Genomic DNA, 20392 nt, shown 5'->3' with positions numbered 1-20392 from the left:
TTGTTTCTTTCTCTGTTATTTCTTGTGAACCTTTTGTACACTGTTATTTTGGCACATAGTTTTTCATTTGCGATGGCCTGCGTCCAACTCGTCCACCTGCAAACAAAAAAAGAATCTGTACTAAGCGTTTTCTTCTGGTATTATCCATGAGCAGGACGAGAAATCATTCGACTATAATGATGCCGACATCGACCAGAAGCCTTTTTTAGGGCAAGGCCCCGAAATGCCAGCCGCGGCTGAGCGCGACGAGAGTGGTGCTTCGGGGCTCCAAGAAACGATGGAGGTGGCTACCATGGTCGCTGCAGGTCTTGGGCTGGGTGACACAGCCCTCAAACATCTTCCTCAGGACCGTCCTATGTCCCCTGCTGCAGAGGATGCGACGCGCGAGCTCGCCTCGCAGTCACACAGTATCCCGGCCACGCCTGAGATGGCGCAGGAGCAGGAGATCTCGCCGATGCCACGCCGGCTATCCATGGTACGATCGAGCACCGAGTCTCCAACAGCCGTGCCACTGCACTTCCGTCGACCACCAAGTTCTCCGAAGCTGCAGCGCGTTGTTCCTACCGATTCGCCTACTCCCGTGTCTCCCAGCTCCCCAAACCAGCCACGCCATCGTCGACTCAACTCAACAGAGTTCCGCAACTCGCGTGAATTCCGTCCCCTGTGGCTCGTCGAGCGTCACGGCTCAGCAAAGGCAGAGCCCGACCTCGAAGAGCCCCTGCCTTCCCTCCCATCAAGCAAGAGCTCTTCGCGCGCCCCATCAGTCGAAGACCTCCGATCCCTCAATGAACAGGACGATGTGAGAAGCTGGGAGCCCTTCGACATGGGCCAATCGATTATGGACCGCCGCCGTCTGGCCGGCCTGGCCATCTCAACCGACACCGCCAATCAGGCCCATGACGCAGTCGACCCCGATCTGCTTGATTCGCAGCAGACCACACCGACGGCGATGAGTTTCGGAGAAGCTGCCGTTGCGGTGTCTGCGAAGGAGAAACCCAAGTATGAGTTCCATTCTCCGTCTGAGCTTTTGCAAGACCCGAGCGTGCTTGATGAATTGCCTCCCTCACCTACTCTGGAAGCCCTTCCTTCGGCTGAGGGATCAATGGTTGGTACTGGTACCAGAGATATGGCTGAGTCGGAAGAGAGCAGTGTTGGGCACAAATCACTTCCTGGTATTGATTTAGGCAAGGCAGCTGGGTTTGGCGACATTGTTGATGCGGCTGTTCTGGCCGCTGTGAAGGGGCACGAGAAGCCGGTCTCTCCCTCCCACGACAAAGACAGTACCGAGTCTGCTGCACTACCCAAGGAGACTTCTCCTCAAGCCCACGAGATCCATGGTTTTGGAAATATCGTCGACGCAGCAGTTATGTCCAAAGCCGCTCGCCATGGTCAAGAATTCATCGACGAATCCCTAGGCGAGCTAGGGACTGCGATTGAAGAGCCCATGCCCGCCGAGCGGGAGCTTGTATCTGCATCCGCTCCGGTTGCCGAAACAGCTGCTGACGAAGTTGTCACGACGCAGTCCTCAAAGAAGAAAAAGAAGAAGAAGGGCAAGAAGAATCAAACCAGCCAGAGCGTTGATTGGACCCCTTCGGAATCTGTACCCGGGGCAGAGGGACCGGCCCCAGTCGTGGAAGCGGCAGAGCCCGAATCCTGGGAAATCGAGACTCAACCTGCACTCTCTTACGACAAGGAGGAGGCTCTTGCTTTTAAACCCGAATCCGAGTCCACTGATACATCCAGAGACCTTGATTCCTTTGCTCTGGAGAGTATGCCCGCCGAAGCTGCGGAACCAGTTCCTGTCACTGAACTTGAGACTGCACCGGAACCTGCTGTGACTACACCTGTTGAACCGGTGGAGCAGCCTGAGGATACTGCTGGTCTGTCGAAGAAAGCCAAGCGGGAGAAGAAGAAACAGAAGAAAAAGGCGAAGAGCATTTCCGTTGCAGAGCATTCGGGGGATACTCCTGTTTCGAAGGAGGACGAAGACCTGCAACAGGAGAAGGGCATGGAAATTCCTCCGGATGGTCCACGGGATGAGATCGTCACTGAGTCCGTTGTTCATGCAGCGCAGGATCCAGTTCCTTCCGGCGAGCCTGCATTGACTGAGGCAGTTATGCCCGAGACACGCGAGTTCGACTATACTGGGGCACCTTTCGTGGAATCTGACAGCACTCCGGAGCCTGAACAAAAACCGGATACCACCATCTCCGCACCTTCTCTTGACGACAACACCGCTCCGGCTGACAAAGGAGATATCGAGACCGAAGATGATGACTTCCACGAAGCTTTCGAGGAGCAACCCTTCCCGGTTGCGCAAACACGAGAGCTTGCACCAGGAGCGTCCACCGATGCGAGCACGGAGACTCCGACCGAACCGCAGGAGGAGGGTTGGGAGATGCAGCCCCAAAGGAAAAGCAAGAAGGACAAGAAAAAGCGCAAATCTGTCACTTTTGAAGATACAGATATCCCGTCCGAGCCTACTCTTGCTCCCGAACCCGAGCCCGAACCAACGATAAAGGAACTGAAGCCTGAGGAGTCGGTTCCTGCTGAGCCTGCGGAACCATCTCCAACTGGCGGTGAGGAGGCACTTGCTGATGTTGATCCATCCGTCACGGATATCACGTCAACATCTGAAACTGCTGCAGATGAGCCTGTTCCCGTCTCAGAACCGGACTCTGCAGACCGCGCTGTTGCGGAAGAAGCGGTGCCCTCCACAGAGCCGGTTCAGCGCAGCGACGAAGCTTCTCGAGATGTCTTTGAGCAGCCTGCACCTCACGAGCAACCTGAATTGGGGGCTGAGGCTGAGGTCGAGGCCGAAGCACCCATGACCGCGGCACAGAAGAAGAAGGCCAAGAAAGAGAAACAAAAGAAGAAAAAGCAACAAAGTGTCTCTTCTATTCCTGACGAGGATAAGCCTACTGAACCCCAACCTGCCGAGCAGCTCGCCGACGATGTTACTTCTGCTGCACCCGATGCCGAAGCTGAGGCTATCGATAGCTCCAAGGACGTACCCCCAACAGCTGAAGATGTCTCTGTTGAGGTACCTCTTGAAGAAGCCAAGAACGAGGAGTCTCTGGAGCCTGAGCAACCGAAGGAAGACGATACACCGTCCAGCGTTCTTCCGGAATCTGTTGCAGAGGTGGCAGAGGCTGATATTTCAGGCGAACAACCTCAAGAGCCCCAGACAAAGCCTGCAGAGTCCGAAGATCCTGCTCCCGAGCCTGAAGTTTTCATGACAGCATCTCAGAAGAAGAAGGCCAAGAAGGCGAAAAAGAAGCAGCAACAGCAACAGCAAAGTATTAGCTCAATTACTGACAATGAGAAGTCTGATGAAGTTGTCCCCGGCCCTGATACCGAAGCTACAAACACCAGCAAGCTGCCTTCTGCAGCTGATCCCGAGGCTGAGGTCCCTGATCCGGAGTCTGCCGAGACTCCTGAGACCAGTGAAGATGCTGCGCCTTCAACTGAGATTGAGACACCGGCTACGGGAGATGAGCAAGCTGCTGAGACCGCGGATGCATCTCCTACGTCCGACAAGACAGCCATTCCAGCGGAGGCGTCACCTGAAGAACAACAGGACCAGCCATCTGTTGAAACCGATCAGCAAAAGGACGAAGAACTCTCTATCACGGAAATTCCAGCCACGGATGCTTCAATTGCTCCGACAGAACCGGAACCTGTCCAGGAAGAACCCGAGGCCCCGCCACCAGAACCTGCGGTGCCTTTGACTGCAGCTCAGAAGAAGAAAGCCAAGAAAGAGAAGAAGAAACAGCAACAGCAGCAAAAACGGCAGTCAACGCAGCTGGATGAGCAGACTGCACCCGAACCCGAGCCTGCTTCAATTGAAGAAAATAACGCTGAGACTGAGTCTATGGCATCCACTAAGGCGCAGTCTTCTCTATTCGACGAGGCAAAGGCGACGGAGGAGATGGCCGCAACCGAGTCGACACCTGTGGAGACAGACCGTGAACTCGACCTGAACGAGCAGCCGCAGGATATCATCAACCCCACCGAAGAAGTTATTCCAGAGGCTCCCGTGGAAGAATCAGCACTTGATGTGCCCGGAACGTCCGAACAAGGTACGGATGCTCAGGATCTGAGCGAAGACAAGACCCTGGCACCAGTCGCAGATTATGCTCTTGCTTCAACAGAAACCGGCCAAGAAGAGCCTGCGGGCGATACGGTGACTACCAAGGAATCTACCTTGGAGACATCCGCTGAGGCCATGGCTCCGGATGACAAGGCGATATCTGATCAACCCGCAGAGGATGCAACCACGCCCGCAGACGCCGTTCAAGACCAACCTACAGAAGAAGTGACTACTGCACCACCTGAGCCATCGGAAAATGCAGTCCCAGAACAGATTGAAGAGTCGCAACCTGTCTCATCTGCCAAATCCAAGAAGCAGAGGAAAAAGGATAAGAAGAAGCGTCAATCACTTTCTCTGGATGATGAGCCGCAACCTGCTCCTGTTGAGGAAGAAAAGCCCACTGAGCCTGCTTCCACTGAAACCACAGAAGAGCCCGCATCCATTGACAAGGAGGAGTCTCTTGCCGAACCCGAGGTTGCCAATCCCCCGGAGGAAGTTTTTGCTCCGCCTCAGGAAGACCAGCAATCTGAAGAGACATCGACTGAGCCCGGCACACAGCAGGATACCACTCCCGAAGAACCTGCAGCCGAACTTGATGAGGCAGACTTCCAGCCTTCGGTCTCCAAGAAACAGAAGAAGAAAGACAAGAAGAAGCGCAAGTCTGTTGCTTGGGATGACGAGGCCATTGCCGCACAGTTTGAGCAGCCTCCACCGGAACAAGTTCCATCCGCCGCTGTTGAGAGTGCCCAGTCGGAGGAAGCAAAGGCTGTCGAAGAAACTTCTGATCAGCAGACAGAGGCAACACCAACAGAGAGCACGGAGGTAACCGAGCTCGTCGCAGACAAAGAGATCACCGAGGAGGTTGAGCCCACTCTACAAGAACAAGAATCCAAGGGAGACGAGGTTCTTCAAACGTTCACAGAGTTAACTGAAAGCGCTGAAACCCTCCCAGAGGTAACTTCTCCCGAAGAGCCTCTTCAACTTGCAACCAGCCCAGCCACGGAACCTGACACCGCTGTGTCCACTGACGCCTCAAAGGATGTGGAGGCAACTGAAGCAGAAAGCGCACCAAGAGACTCCGCTGAGAGAGATGACCAGCCGGAAGATGCTGCCGATTCCTTGACCCCGCCTGATCAACAATCACAGACTCCAGACGAGGCGGAGTCCCAAGCTGCTTCAGCGACCGAACCGAAAGAAGAAGTCGCCTTATCTGCCAAGGAGCGCCGCAAGTTGAAGAAAAAGGAAAAGAAGAAGGGGAAATCCGTGGACTTGAGTGCTGAAGAACCTGCTGCCCCGGAACCGACGCAGGAACAACAAGAGACTCTCGACACTCAGGATGGTTCGTTGAAGACTGTCGAGCCTGAGAGCGTTGAGGCAACATATCTTGAAGCAACAGCAGCAGATAATGCGAAGGCTGTCGATGCAGAGGCTGATGCGGAGGTGGAGGCTCCTGCTGAGAAAACCGTTGCCAATGAGCAACCCATTGTTCAGGAGGTTTTCCAACCCCAGCAGCTGGAGACAAAGGAAATCGACACCGATGCAGCTGCCGACGAAGAAGCTGCACAGCCTGAGCCGGAAGCAGCTGAAACTCCAGAAACGTCCGAGACCAAGGAAACGGACGTTGAAACGCCAGCTGGTGAGACGGTGACCGAGCCGGAGCCATCTCCTTTGAATGAAGTGGAGCAGTCCGCTCCTCAGATCACCACGGAGCCTGAGGAAGAGGTGGGAATGTCAGCTAAAGAACGTCGCAAGGCAAAGAAGAAGGACAAGAAGCGACGATCCAAGATTCTCGATGCCGACAACGCAGCTTCCGATGCTCCCTCTGACGAACCGACCCCGGGACCGAGCGTTCCCGCCGACAAAATACCCGAAGACGCTGCAGAAACTTCTCCTCTCGGTGAGACGGACACCATGGAAACCTCTGCACCCGTGACGGCCCCCTCGCCAGCGGAAGATGACGACGGTAAAGAGCAACAGTCCCACGACATAGACACGCACGACGCGCCGGCAAATGATGTGGCTTCGACTGATGAGTTAGTGTTTTCGCAGGTAGAGCAGTCGCAGCCTGAAGGCCTTTCTTCAGACTATCATCTCCAGCCCGTGCTTGAGCGTGGTGTTGAGTCAGGGGAAGCGGAGAAGGATTTTGTTCAGGAGGAGGGAGGTGTTGAATCACTGGTTCCGGAGCAGGAAGCGTCAACCAAGACTAGGGAGGATAGTCAGGATATTGAAACCGAGAGAGAAGGCGTCGAGGAAAAGGAGGATGTCCAGGATCTTGGATTGGAGAAGGAGACTGAGACTGGAACGACAGAGCCTTCTGCCGCTGTTGAGACGGTCGATGTCAATGACTCGGTTGAACAGAAGGATGAGCTGTCTGCAGCGCTGACTCAAGAACAATTCGCCGAAGTGAATGTCGAAGAAGCTCCTGCACCAGCAGAGGAAGAGGCATGGCAGTCCACTTTGTCGAAGAAGCAAAAGAAGGAGAAAAAGAAGAAGCAGAAGCAACAAATCCAGATCGAGGAGGAAACCTCGGCTCCTGAACCCGAAAACTCTGCATTCGACGATAAAGAACAGCCTGAAATCCCGCCTTCCACCGACACTGGAGCCGAGCAAACAGTTCCCGAAGCTGAGAGTGAACCGACCCTCGAGGAGACTCCAGCAGAGCAAGCCAAAGACCTCAACGACGAACCTGCATCTCAGTCCTTCGAGGCCGAGCCCAGCGAAGAGACGACAATATTTGAGACTCCTGCAGTCGAAACCGAAGGCTTCGAAGCGGCACCTCTGTCAAGAAAAAAGAGCAAGAAGGAAAAGAAAAAGCAGCGTCAGGCTTTACTTGCTCAGGAAGCAGACGCCGAGCTCCAGACCGAAGAGCAACCGGTAGCCGAGACTCCTGAGACTTCTGTGCCTGATACCGACGTCGCAGAGAGTCAACCGACTGTCGACGAGATATTGGAAGACCAACCTGTTGTTGGACCTGCCGATGTCGCTGCCGAGACCGCTGAGGACGGCCACAAAGATGTCGGTGAGCAGCCAGGACACATCGCAGAGCAAAAGCCCGCAGAAAACGCTGTTGTGCAAGACGGTTCAGTTGATCCACCATCCACAGAAGCCCACACAGATGAGGCAGAAGAATCTCTTACCTCCATCACCCCGGATTCCACGGCAGACGTTCCACCTGCAGAAACAGCCGCCTCGGAGCAACCCGAGGATGAGCCTATGGTGGAACCCGAGGAAGAGTGGCCAGCCTTCACCAGCAAGAAGAGCAAGAAAAACAAAAAGAAGGCGGCGGCGGCCGCCGCCGCCATTGCTGTCGAATCTGCTACTCAAGATGACGAGCCCGTCGAGTCAATGGAGGAATCGACCGCTGTTTCCGGACGGCTCGCCGACAATATGGCAGAGCAAGCTTTGGAGCAAGAACAGTCTTCCGAGAACCCGGTAGAGCCTCAACCGGAGTCTGTTTCGAAGGATCTTGAAGACCTGGCAGCACTCTCGACTGGAGAAGCTAACGAGGAGACCAAGACCAGTCTGGAGACCCGCGAACAAGAAGCTCCAGAGCGGGAGCTAACTTCAGAAGAGCCCTCGGAAGAGACCGTACCCGTGGAATTGCCTACCCGCAAACTATCCAAGAAGGAGAAGCAGAAGGCAAAGAAACAAGCAAAGCGGAAGTCTACAGGCTTTACTGCTTTCACCGAGGATCCATCTGATCTTCCTGAGCCTGAAACTCCAGAGCCAGCCGCTGCTCCTAAGGAACCTATCGAAGAATCTGCACAGGAGCCAGCTCCTGGGGTTGAGCTTATTACCACGGAAACACCAGCAGAAGTTTTCCCCGAGCCTGAACCTGAGCGCCTGGAAGACGATTCTCCGCCTACAGTCGAGGAGTCTACTGTTGTACCAGAAGAGACCCAACAGCAAGGCTTCGAAGAAGACCAGACCTATGTCTCGCTGGATCCCTTTGACACTCCTCCCTCCCCTCAGGGCGAGGGTCAAGATCGTGCCATTGAGATTCCTGAGCAGGGTGCCATCGAAGAAACCCAGGACCTGCAACTTACTGCCGAGCAACAATATGAGAAGGATGAAGAGGCTGAAGCTCGACTACGGGGGCAGGCCCTTGAGAAGGCAGCCGATTTGGAGGTGGCCGAAGACATGTTCGAAGACCGACCTCGTGAGCTTGAAGTGCCTGCACCTCCTTCAAGAAAACTGTCGAAAAAGGAGAAGAAGAAGCTGAAGAAGAAACTCGTCACGGAGGACATGCCAGCTCAGGAGTACGAGGAGCCTCCAGCCGACGCACCCGCAAAGCTTGAAACAACAATTCCGGCGCCAGAACTTCAAGTGGAGCAGCTAGAGTCTACAGATGATGCTCAGCCTCCAACGCACCCGGAATCTGCAACGGAGCCAATTGATCCAGAGCCGACAGCGACTGTTGCTGAGCCTGTTCAAGACGAATGGGAGGTGCCGCTTTCCCGGAAGGCATCGAAGAAGCAGGCTAAAAAGGCCAAGAAAGCAGCCCAAGTCTTGGAATGGGAGCCGCCAGTCGATAGAGAAGTGAGCGAGCCGACAACTACCGTGCCTGTCGAAGAAGAGAACGCTTCCATTGCGCAAGAGATGAGGCAAGCGGAAGAAACGCGTGCGGATGAAGATGATTGGCCTACGATTGAGTGGGAGAAGGGCAATGTTGAAAACTCGGCGCAATCACCGGATCAGCCTCCTGAATTTGAGCCGGTGACGCTTACCCGGGATGTGGAGATGATTGGAGAGTTTGATGAAGCTACGATCCCGGCCGCTGTGAAGGAGACTGAGGAAGAACCAGAGGATAGTTCTAAGGCAGAGGCTTGGTCGATGCCTCTGAGCAAGAAGGACAAGAAGAAGGCGAAGAAGAACAAACGCAAGTCACAACAGCAAGAAGCCATTGACGAAGGACCCGAGCAAACGGTTGCCGAGTCCATTCCGGAGCCTGCTCCGGAAGCAACAAAATCCAAGGACATCGAGCTCGAAGCACCCGCGAGATCGACGGCTGCTAAGGGAAGCAAGCTTGCCAACCTCTTCCCAGGCTTGGAGCGCGGTGGCTTTCGGCGACCCTTGCTGGCAACCTCATCCGGACCGCTAACAGATGATACTCCGGTAGAGACTTCAGCGGACCCGGAAGGCAGCCGTGAGATTTCCATGCCCACCCTGGAAAAATCCCTCGCGGTCTCTAAATCCAAAGACAATATCAACATTCTCAGCGACGAACCGCCATCCAGCGATGAACGAGGGCTGGAGTTTGAGCCTACGACTCCAACGGAGCAACCTACGACTGCTACGGAGGAAGATTCACCTACTGACCCAGATCTCCCGTCTTTTGCGAGAACTCTAGCCGCATCATCGCCGCCGCCTGCTCCTCAATCAGCCACCAAGGAGCGATCGTCACTGCTTTTCAGCTCCTCTCCTTCTACTCGGACGGAGGTCGACTCGGCATCGCCCAGACATTCCCTGCCATCTCAAGCACATTTGGCGACCGACGATTCGCATTGTGGAATTCGCCGAACTCCATCTGTCATCCATGGGCGGCACCAGCACACTCCCCGGACATGGAGCCTGGAGGAGGCAGCGCTGCAAGCTGAGCGAAACCCGTCACCGCCGCGGTCTCTGTTCGGAGGCCCGATCGATGCTGAGCGGCCCCGGACCCCGCTGGATCCCATCGCGGAACAAGACCCAGCTGACAGCGGGCACGCAACCACGGGCACTCGCCGGACGCCCCGTCTGGAGATCAAGCCTGAACATGTCCTGCCGCGACCACAGACTCCCGTGCGTCAATTTACAGACACTGCGCACGGCCGAGAGAGATGGCCGACGCCGGAGCACGACAAGAAGCAAAAACATAAGAGCTCCGAATTGCAGCAGCCAGAGCTGCGACCCAGCGGTAGCAACAGGAGCCTGCGCCACACCCACAGCAAGGGCGCTAGTCGGGCGCTAGACTCCCAGCCTCCTCCCGATCTCGATCCCGACGCTCTTCCTTCTTCTTCCTCTTACGATCCCGTCAACGACAAGGGCAAGCGTCCCCTGCGCACCATGACCGATGTCTATGTAAGTTATAGTTGTTGTTGTTGTTTTTTTGTTGGTTGGTTTGTTTGTTTACTGACTTGCCTTAGGAGGGATGGGGCGAAACCCCTAGCTCCCCACGGTCGCCCAGCCGACCGCCCAGTGTCCACCGCCGCCGCAGCATGCAACACCTCCAAACCCTCGAATCCCGCCTCGACCAGCTCATCTCTGAGAACCGTCTGCTCATCGCCGCCCGCGATGAAGCCGAGGATCGGCTGCGCAATGCCAGCGTCGCTCGGCGCAAGAGCGACCAGGCTCTCAACAATCGCGGAGCCGACCTGCGCGACAAGGAGGCCGAAGTCGAGCAACTCAAGACCTCGGTGGAGTGGCTGCAGAGGGAAATGTCCCGCCTGACCCAGGAGAACGAGGGCTTGACAGCCTCCAATGCCGCCCTCGCCGCCGCCCATGCCGAGGAAGTCAACACAGTCCGCGAGTCGTCGACGCGCGAATTGGACGATCTCCGATCGCAACACAACGATCTCTCCTCACAGATGGACGACCGAGTCCGGCAGGAGATTGAATCGGCCCTCGCACAAAAAGATGCTGAATTGCGACGACTGCGCGAAGAATTGGAAGAGACTCGCGATAAGGTGAAGGAACTACAGCAACAAATCGCTGCGTCGTTGAATGACAACGCCCTCGTCTTCCGTGACGAGGACTACTTTGACGCTGCGTGCCAGAAGCTGTGTGGCCATGTGCAACAATGGGTGCTGCGCTTCTCCAAACACTCCGACCACCGTCGCTGCCGCACTCTCGCCGAACTAAACGATGAGAAGATCGCCGACCGGTTTGACAACGCCCTTCTCGATGGCTCCGACGCCGATGCCTACCTGTCGGACCGCGTTCGTCGCCGCGACATCTTCATGTCGGTGATCATGACCATGGTGTGGGAGTATGTCTTCACCCGGTACTTGTTTGGCATGGACCGGGAACAGCGCCAGAAGCTGAAGTCGTTGGAAAAACAACTCGTGGAAGTTGGACCGCGTCGTGCCGTCCATCGTTGGCGCGCCACTACCCTGACGCTCCTCTCCCGACGCCCGGCCTTTGCGACCCAACGCGAAAATGACACCGAGGCCGTCGTCCTCGAGATCTTTGGCACCCTGGCGCGTGTCCTGCCGCCCCCGTCACACGCCGAGTCGCAACTGCTGGAGTCTCTTCGCAAGGTGCTCCGGGTCGCCGTCAACCTCTCTCTGGAGATGCGCACCCAGCTGGCGGAATTCATTATGCTGCCGCCGCTCCAACCAGAGTACGATACCAATGGTGATCTGGCACGGCAGGTTTATTTCAATGCGTCGCTGATGAACGAACGCAGCGGCCAGACCACCTCCAATGAAGATCTGGAGAACCAGCAAGCTGTCGTGCGCATTGTGCTCTTCCCTCTCGTGGTCAAAAAGGGCAACGACGTCGGTGAGGGCGACGATGAGGTCGTCGTCTGTCCGGCCCAAGTCCTGGTGGCCCGCCCTGGCAAGGACAAGAAAGTGGCGCGCATGCTCAGCGGAGATCGCATGTCCATGGATGCCTCCAAGTCTGTCTACAGCGTCGCACCGTCGATGATGGACACGAGCAATATGATCTGAGGCGTCACACTCGGACCATGATTGCTCCCATCTGTGCTCATTTGTCTCTCTAGTTGAATGGCGTTACGGTGCCGGCGTCCCATATTGGAGTTTGATCTTTTTCTTTCCTATTGTTTCGTTGTTTTTGTATTTACTTGATGTCTGATGAGTGATGACCTGTAATTCCGCCATAGCAATGTAATAGATATTTTTTATACTTCGATCTTCACTGTAGTTGGTCTAGGCGCTGACCTTATCCCTTCGTTTCGGGCAATTGACTGCGCCGGAACGTCTGGACCAGCCGACTTTCCCCCATCCCTTTTATCCTCCGGTCAGACCTTGTCGTTATTGCTGGTTTATCTAGTATCAGTCGTTTGTTTCGCATTTACTACTGCCCTACTTCTATCTGGCCTTCCCTTTTGCCTTGCTTGATGTTTCCACCTGGACTCGCCACCCGCGTCATCCAGGACCCGCGCTGCAAGCTTCGTCGGCTTTAGCCTCTGCCTCTGCCCCAGCTCCATCAGCGATAGGCCATCACCCTCTGCACTATCCAAGTTCCTGGTTGCTCAGGCGATCGAGCATGCTGAGATCGACTAGGCCGTGATTGACTCCTACTGCGACTGCACGGCCACTCTCGTCAACGTCGGAGCTACTGCGTTTTCCCAGGCCGCGAGCTTGCATCAATTCGCGCATGACGGTTATTTGATCCGCACCGTCTGCTCAGCTTTCTTCAGCGATCTGGGCGCTAGCAGATTCCAGCGCAGCAGCACCGCCTTCTACCTATATACCTAGGTTATGTGGCCATGGATCCTCCAAGGTCGGCTCCCCGCACAGCTTCCGCCCAACACCCACCAGCCGGTGCCTCTGACCACGCCTCACCGACCAGTCCCCCCGAACGTCCACTGCTCAGCTGCACTCCACCTTCCACCGATAACAAAACAGGGTCTGGTCCAATGGCCGGGCGGGACCATCGGCCTGGGCCGGTAACTACCTCCGAAACAACACCAGCACATGAGACCCGCTTGGAAGCCCCCACGCCCGTTGGCGAAACAGGAAAACCAACCAAAGCCTCTAAGCGCAAGAAAAATCGCCAACGCAAGCGTCGCAATCGAAAGCAATCGTTCCTGGTTCCTGCCACCGAAGAGTCTCATGATCGGCCTGGCACTGCTTCCTGTGCTGGTGATGGAAATCAGATGGAAAGCGATCGGCCAACGTCCAGAGGGAATTCACAATTCTACAAATTTGGAAGCACTTTGAGTACCACGAGTTTGGAGAGTGATGCACTGTTAGACCATCGGTAGGTTCCTTGTGTTTTTCGAACTCTATAGCTTGTCGCATGCTTGCGGTTGCTGCTGGATTTGCTAACTCCGGCGGGGGACATATAGGGACCAACCCATGATGAGGCCGCGCCGAGATAGTCGCGTTGCACAATCTTTCCGGCCTGGCCCTATGCTATCGAACGCTTTTCGATCTGGTAATCGCAATAGCCCCGGCGGAGATCGGAATCAACGCAATGCGGATGGCGACAGTGACGGGGAAGAGACAACCGACCGGACACCGCTGATGCAAAAACCCTCGTCTGCACATACCTCGACATTTAATGCTCGCTATGGAACAGATTCTAGGTCTAGTCCATTCTCTGGACGTGCCCGACGACCGTCCGTACAGTCCGGATCGTCGAATCGTTCGCCTCGGGACAACAACCCCCGAACATTTCCCCAGATGTCGAACGAGATTATGATGTCAATAATCCCCCGTCCATACCGGGCACCCCGAAGCTGGGCGGGGATTTGAATTACGATGATGCCGTGGTGACTGGCGTCGACTTTGATTTTTCATTGGGCAACTCCTCGGACAACCGCAGGGACTCTTTCGGCCGACTACGTGATACACTGATCGATATCGATGGCAGCCGTGCCCCGTCACAGTGTTCAGAACCATCCTCTCCTCGTTCTCCGCGCCTTTCTCAGGAGTTGCGGCGACGTCGAACTGTCGCACTGCCCGTGGAGGAAGACGTTTGCTTTCCCAATGAAGAAGCCTCAGAGCTAGGAGATGAAGGGCCGAGGACGCAGCGGGACGAGAACGGTGAACGCCGACGAAGGAGGCACCGACAGTGGCCGGATCTGTCAGTTCTGGAGGAATGGAGCCGCGAGGAGAAGGAAGACCGCAACGGTGACCTCCGTGTCAAGAAGATCAGTGAGCCAATGTTGGTCGAGGGCCGATTACGGCCGCAGTATCAGTTGTGGCGGCGGGAGGAAGACGAAGCACCCTATCGATTTACCTACTTCAACGAGGAGTTTCAGAGCACCATCCATGCTCAAACTATCTCTGAGCTGGTGCAGCCCGGTGGCGGTTTTCGGGAATTGTTCATTCCTGATCCTCCAGAGCTTGAAGAATCGTCCGATGACGAGGATATGGATGGCTCTCATTCTGCTGTTGACGGTCATTCGAACCATTTCGCGGACTGCGGCACACGTGGACCGGGCTCGCATTATCCGGATAACCCTCCAAACGGTGGTGTGGCACCTCCCAATAGAGCGTCTCAGGACACTAGTCCCGGGGCTCCCAACAAAGGGAACCCTCGCTTGTCAGTTATCAGTGAAGGGGTTTCACAGCACAGGGGCGTGTCGCCTTCGCACTCGGAAGTGCCGTCGAAGCCAAAACGCTATGGTCCTCGACCGACCTTCTGGCTGGATGTGTTATCTCCCACCGATGCCGAAATGCGCGTGATCGCCAAGGCGTTTGGCATCCACGCACTTACAGCCGAAGACATTATGATGCAAGAGGCTCGGGAGAAAGTCGAACTATTCCGCAGCTACTACTTTGTCAACTACCGCACATTTGAGCAAGACACAAACAGCGAAAACTATCTGGAGCCCGTCAACATGTACGTTGTGGTCTTCCGCGAGGGTGTTCTCTCTTTCCATTTCTCGCAGACGCCACATCCAGCCAACGTGCGCCGACGCATCCGCCAGCTGATGGACTACTTGATCCTGAGCTCTGACTGGATCTCCTATGCCCTCATCGATGATATCACCGATGTGTTCGGTCCGCTCATCCAGGCCATTGAAGACGAGGTCGATGAGATAGACGACTCGATCATGCAGATGCACCCCTCCACCAAAGAAGCCTCATCTAACCACATGGCGGAGCCAATGGAACCGGGCGAAATGCTTCGCCGCTACGGCGAGTGTCGCAAGAAAGTCATGGGACTGTACCGCCTGCTCAGCAACAAAGCCGACGTCGTCAAGGGGTTCGCCAAGCGCTGCAACGAGCAGTGGGAGGTGGCTCCCAAGTCGGAAATCGGCCTGTACCTGGGCGATATCCAGGACCATATTATGACCATGACGAGCAACCTGGCACACTACGAGACGTAGGTTTTTCCCCCCCTCTAATGATTCATCAGGCTCACAGCGTTTTTACCAGGATCCTCTCCCGTGCGCACTCGAACTACCTGGCGCAGATCAATATCCTAATGAATGAGCGTCAGGAGAAGACTGCTGATGTATTGGGCAAGCTCACTGTGCTGGGTACGATTGTCCTGCCTATGAATATCATTTGTGGCATGTGGGGGATGAACGTCAAGGTTCCTGGCCAGGAAATCGACAATTTGAATTGGTTCTGGTGTAGTATGTTTTCACTTTTCCCCTGCCTCCAAACAAACGCAGATTCCATTCTCGAACCAAGCAGGTGCTAACTACCTTATCTAGTCGTCGCTGGCCTGGTCGTGTTCGCCTTTGCCTCATTTCTCATCGCCAAACGCGTCTACAAAATCGTCTAGCTGGACCCCAGTTCGACGATCCTTAGTTATCCGTGCTTATTCTGTCTTTTTCTTTCCTCGCGTGGCTCGCTTCTCCTGGCTTGAACAGCGATACGATCGGTGTTGGAGGGAGTTTTTTTATTTCTCGAGCATATATCTCTGCCGGCGTTGGACGTTATGTTTTGGACAATATCCGGCTCATGATTTCTTGGATGCACATATATGATTTTATATATAACTTCTGTATAGTATTGTTGCTTATCCGATCGAGAAGAAAATTAGAAGAAGAGTAGTACAGCATAGGGCAGACTGAGCCTCTCTCATGCCCATTTAGCGCGGTGTTCCAGGCTTCCTGCCAGATTCTCCAGGCCAATGAGTCACATGACAATTTACCACGTGAAGGCATGTACTCATATACTGTGTAGGAGTAAGGAACAGACAGAAAAGACAGAAGAGGACATGGAAACAGGCTTGACTGAACAACAAAACCCCAGTGCAGCCAACGCTCCTCTCCTTCAAAACTGGATTAATTAAAAAGCCGATGAGATCATAGCCCTGGTAACGCCGTGACCGCCGTAATGGTCCATTATCTTGCTAGAGCCTGGTAATATTACCGCTCCTACGTCATGTCTCTGTCACCGATCTGGTTCTGTTGGCCTTCTCTCTCTCTCACGCCCTTTTTTGCTTTCAACTCTTTTCCATCCGATCATCGATCATCCTTTCGCAACCTTCTCCTCCAAGCGTTGCACATCTCTTCTAGACCACCGTCCTCCACTCTTCCCCTGCAGTTTTAGGCCCTACCCTGACGTGGGCTCCGATCATTGGCCATCGCCGGGTCCCGGCCCTGACCCTCCTCCACACCGTCAGCCACTTTTTCACCGAGGGTTGTGGTCACCGACTTCTCTTACGGAGATACGCCACACTTCCTCTCCTCAAGCCTTGTTTTCGTAACGTTTGGCCCAAACGTTCACCCGGATCGGCGGTTCCCCCATCTACCAACCAGACCAGCCCCCGGCCCCCGAGACTGGTTCTAGACGACTTTGGTGCGCCTGGCCCCCGGGAAACAGAGCAACGGCTCAAGTGACGGCTGCCGCGACTCCAGCATCGGCCGGCCTAAACAGACAACAACAACTCCACTTCTCAACAAACTACTTCCCCCTCTCAACCCCGGTTCCCACTTGCCCGCAGCTATTTCCGTCTCCGAACAGGATCCCGTTTTCCGTCAACAGCATGTGGTCTTCGGCTATTCGCTCTTTCGCACCGTCACTGGTGTAACGACTTGTATCCTGCGCGACAGATCGCTTGACACCCACATACCATTCGCTCCCGAATCGTTCCGTTGTCAATAACAACAACACACAGCTACACACTTCACACTCCACACGCCGTCGGATCTGCCTGTCTGGCGTGACACCTTGTATCTTCAGGATCCTCCTTTTTTTTGGGTCCCGCGTTGCTGCCCAACTTGCCGGCATCCTCTCGGGTCCCCTGACTTGCGTACACGTCGTGTCAGTTCAATTCTGACTCGATAGCGGCCATGGCGGCGGAGTCCGAGAGGCCGCCCTACCTGAACGGCGCCTCTGGTGGAAACAACGATGCGGATTCGGACCCGGCGCACCGGTCGGGCGCCGATGGTGACATGGAGGAACTGCTGCGGCCGGACGCTGTTAAATCCCAGTCTCAGGCCATGTCCCAAGTGCCAAAACTCACCCCCAGTTTGCGGACCTCCTCTAACCCGGCGTCCGCTTCCCACTCGGTCGTTTCCTCGCGCGAAAACTCGCCCGTTCGATCTCGTATTGCACAATCTCCCACGGCCAGCCGAGTGCCCTCTCAAACACGTAAAGGCAGTCCGAGTCAAGATCGCAGCAGTCCCGCCCGGTCGAGCACCAGTCAGACATCAGGCCGAACTACACCATCCCCGACATCGGCCCAGCTGGGCAATACACCCGTCCTTTCTCCCTCATCTACTGCTGAACCACAAGCCAATGTTCCCGAAAAGGCCAATATGCCATCATGGGCTGGAAGCCGTCGCCCGGATCAAGATCCCAACCTCCCGAATACCTCACACAAAAGATCCACGGTACCGCCGTCGGAGGAGCACGGTTCCAAGATGGATCGCAGCACACCCCGGGCGGTTACAAGGGGCGTCGGTGGGCAAGGATCCTCCCTGGAAACGGTTCAGGAGATGACGAGTAATCCGTCGACTCCGTCCAGTGATACCCCCGTCAAGCCGGTGACCCCGGAAGAGTCTCGGTTACACAAGATCGATGAAGATGCCACCCCGCGAGCCTCAAAGCAGGGCACGGAAAGCGGCAGCGATAGTGGTGGCAACCGCAGCTCGGGGACAAAGGAGGAAGATCCACAAAGTCGTCCTTCAGGCCCCGCGAAAACATCTGGGACTATCATGCCGCAACGGTCATTCACCTCGCTTAGTGCTGGCGCTCGTGGGAAGCCCGCCGACGGCTCGGTCCGCAATATGATCGTCGAAACAGAGACGGTCAGCTCAATACCTCAAGTGTCCTTGGGAGTCCCCTCCGGTGAACGAGGCAATGCCGGTCGGTCGGATCAGGGTACTCTGCGCATGAAACCATCCACTGAGACGATCCGGCCTCGTAAAGACAAAAAGAAGAACAATCGTCGACAAAATAACTTGACGAGCGGTCCCCTATCAAGCAAGGCGGATGTCTTCGAGGCCAAGGTTGCCAGTGCGGTTGATGAGGCTGATGCTTCCGACTCGGACGAGACCTTCGTCTATGAATCTAACCCTCCCGATCCCTATCCTCCTCGACAAAACCGATACCATTCCCGCACGCCTAGCGCCACCTCCATGGCGAGTCAAGTGGACCAACTGGCTGGCCGTGCACGTGGGGGCATGCGGGATGCCTCCCACAGTGTGACAGGCAAGCGTAGCATGAAATTCACGAACAACACCTACAACAGCAGCGTTGATGGTGAAGCTGCCGAGGTCGATGGAAACCGAAACCCCTCGAGAGTGGACGCAAGCGGGACGCTCACTCCGCGGCATAATATTGGCCGTCATAATCGCAATGCAGTGCATCCGTCCCTTTTTGACAACGACTCGCCTTTTCCCCAGCCTCAGTCTCATGTCAAGTCTCCGCGGCATTTTATTGGGGGTGGATATCGGCACGCGAGGCACAGCAATAATCGCGCTTCGCCCAACTACAAGACTATCAACAACTCCAAGAAGGCGGGCGAAATCTACGGATTTGACTTCGATGCGGAGGGGGCGGATGATGAACGCACACCCTTGGTGGGCACACCACGCGCCAACCGCAGCCGTGGCCGACGGCCGAACAGCGCCAGTTTGCGCCAGATGGAGTACATGGCGCAGCGACAACGCGGATATCTTTCACGATATAGCTCATGCGTGATCATCATCTTGTTGATGTTGATTGTCGCAGGTGGTGCCGCTTCGTTCATCGTTGCAGCCACCAGGCCCTTACTTGATGTTGATATCATTGCTGTCCAGAACGTGCTCGCCACGGAACAGGAGATTATGCTGGACCTCAATGTCCAAGCAATTAATCCGAATCTTTTCCCTGTGATGATTGACGACACAGACTTTAACATCTTTGCCAAGAGTCGATATGTCGGGACAGACAAGTTCTGGCGGGAGCATGGGTCGGATGGCGAACTCGACCACTTCCCACGCGTGGAACAAAGTCGACGCCGCTGGAAATTGTCGCAGATGGTGCGCTGTTTGGGTAGCATGGACTGTGTGAAGGATGCCGTGTCTGGTGCATCACGTAAGGACGGCGGCGTTGACAGAGGCACCGATCCCATCACCGATCCCAGTGGCGACCCGCAGACAATGTTGCTCGGCCGGGTATTCCACTTCGACTCATCCCTATCCTTTGAGGCATCCCCCTGGAACCACATGGCCTCCAGTTCCAAGGGCCAAATCCGCCTCGCCCGACCTGGCAACAAGACTGAAGAAGGCGGCACAGAGCGCTGGGAGCGCGTCCTCCAACACCCATTTGAGCTGATCGTCCGCGGCGTGGTGAAGTACCAGCTCCCGCTCAGCTCTCGCTTCCATTCCGCATCCGTCAGTGGTAGTGTTAAAGTTGACCCGGATGACGAGGACCACAATATCCCGGATAATTCCACCGCGCGCATCTTCTCACCCGGAAGCCCACGGCCTATGCGCCTTTTGGACTCAGATGCTGGCCGTTCTCTTCCAAGGAAAGAAAGCGGCGTATCCCCACGACCATTCACCGCATGAAACCCTCCACCTGAACCTGAACACGTTATTAGCGATAGATTGGATTTCTTTTTTCATCTTCATTGACTCACGACAGCGTCTATTTTCCTTACACTACTTTTCTGAATGTACCGAGACGAACACACAAAACCGACAGTCCTTTCCAGCGCCTCGTCCCCAGTTGGGTAGGCGCTGAGATTCCTTTTCCTTTTCCTTTTCTTCTCTACTTCATGGCTCGAAGGTTTATCTGCTGTATACCCATTTGCGAACTTCTTTGTTGTTTTGATCATCTGTTGGTTTACCTTGGGTCTCTTGACATTTGACCTTCTAGCCACGTTGGTTCTCCTCCAACCTTACTCTTTTCCTTCTTTGGTGATCATCCTGAACTTGCCACCCCTTTTTTACGGTGGCAGTTTCTGCTTGCCTCACTGGCTCTCCTTTCCTTTTCCTTGATGCTTCGCGTCACCCACCCTGTACCTATACTGTCTCTTTTACCTCTGCTACTTCGCCTCCTCTCTCTATGTGCCTCTATGTATACCCCTTGGAGCGGAAGTAATATACCATCCACCCCATGACTAGCTAGCTGTTCTAGGCGAAGATGAGAATCAGACACGGCTTTTCTTGAGAGTATTCAGTTGAACTTGTATATTACGTTTACTAGTCTTGATACCTCCAGACCGAACTAA

The 20392-nt window shown here is 55.2% G+C and overlaps 3 protein-coding genes across 3 annotated transcripts; all 3 read left to right on the top strand.

The window, feature by feature from the left end:
• Positions 1–223: 223 nt before the first annotated feature.
• Positions 224–11745, top strand: N7474_007003 (uncharacterized protein; the record flags this gene model as incomplete). The annotated part of the gene is made up of 3 exons (XM_057198413.1): positions 224–475; positions 551–10153; positions 10222–11745. The coding sequence occupies 3 exons, from the start codon at positions 224–226 to the stop codon at positions 11743–11745; spliced, it is 11379 nt and encodes a 3792-aa protein (XP_057051853.1).
• A 782-nt stretch (positions 11746–12527) lies between these two features.
• N7474_007002 (magnesium transporter CorA family protein) lies at positions 12528–15505 on the top strand (the record flags this gene model as incomplete). The annotated part of the gene is made up of 5 exons (XM_057198412.1): positions 12528–13021; positions 13212–13354; positions 13393–15097; positions 15151–15353; positions 15435–15505. 5 exons carry the CDS (start codon positions 12528–12530, stop codon positions 15503–15505), a joined length of 2616 nt encoding a protein of 871 aa, XP_057051852.1.
• Positions 15506–17021: 1516 nt separating this feature from the next.
• Positions 17022–19727, top strand: N7474_007001 (putative phospholipid metabolism enzyme regulator; the record flags this gene model as incomplete). Its single annotated transcript, XM_057198411.1, has 1 exon — positions 17022–19727. The coding sequence occupies one exon, from the start codon at positions 17022–17024 to the stop codon at positions 19725–19727; it is 2706 nt and encodes a 901-aa protein (XP_057051851.1).
• Positions 19728–20392: the final 665 nt, after the last annotated feature.

This window comes from Penicillium riverlandense, assembly GCF_028828495.1.
Source record: "Penicillium riverlandense strain IBT 135883 chromosome Unknown utg000006l_segment0_segment0, whole genome shotgun sequence".
NCBI classification, from domain to species: Eukaryota; Fungi; Ascomycota; class Eurotiomycetes; order Eurotiales; family Aspergillaceae; genus Penicillium; species Penicillium riverlandense.
This window is presented reverse-complemented; position numbering and strand designations above follow the sequence as displayed.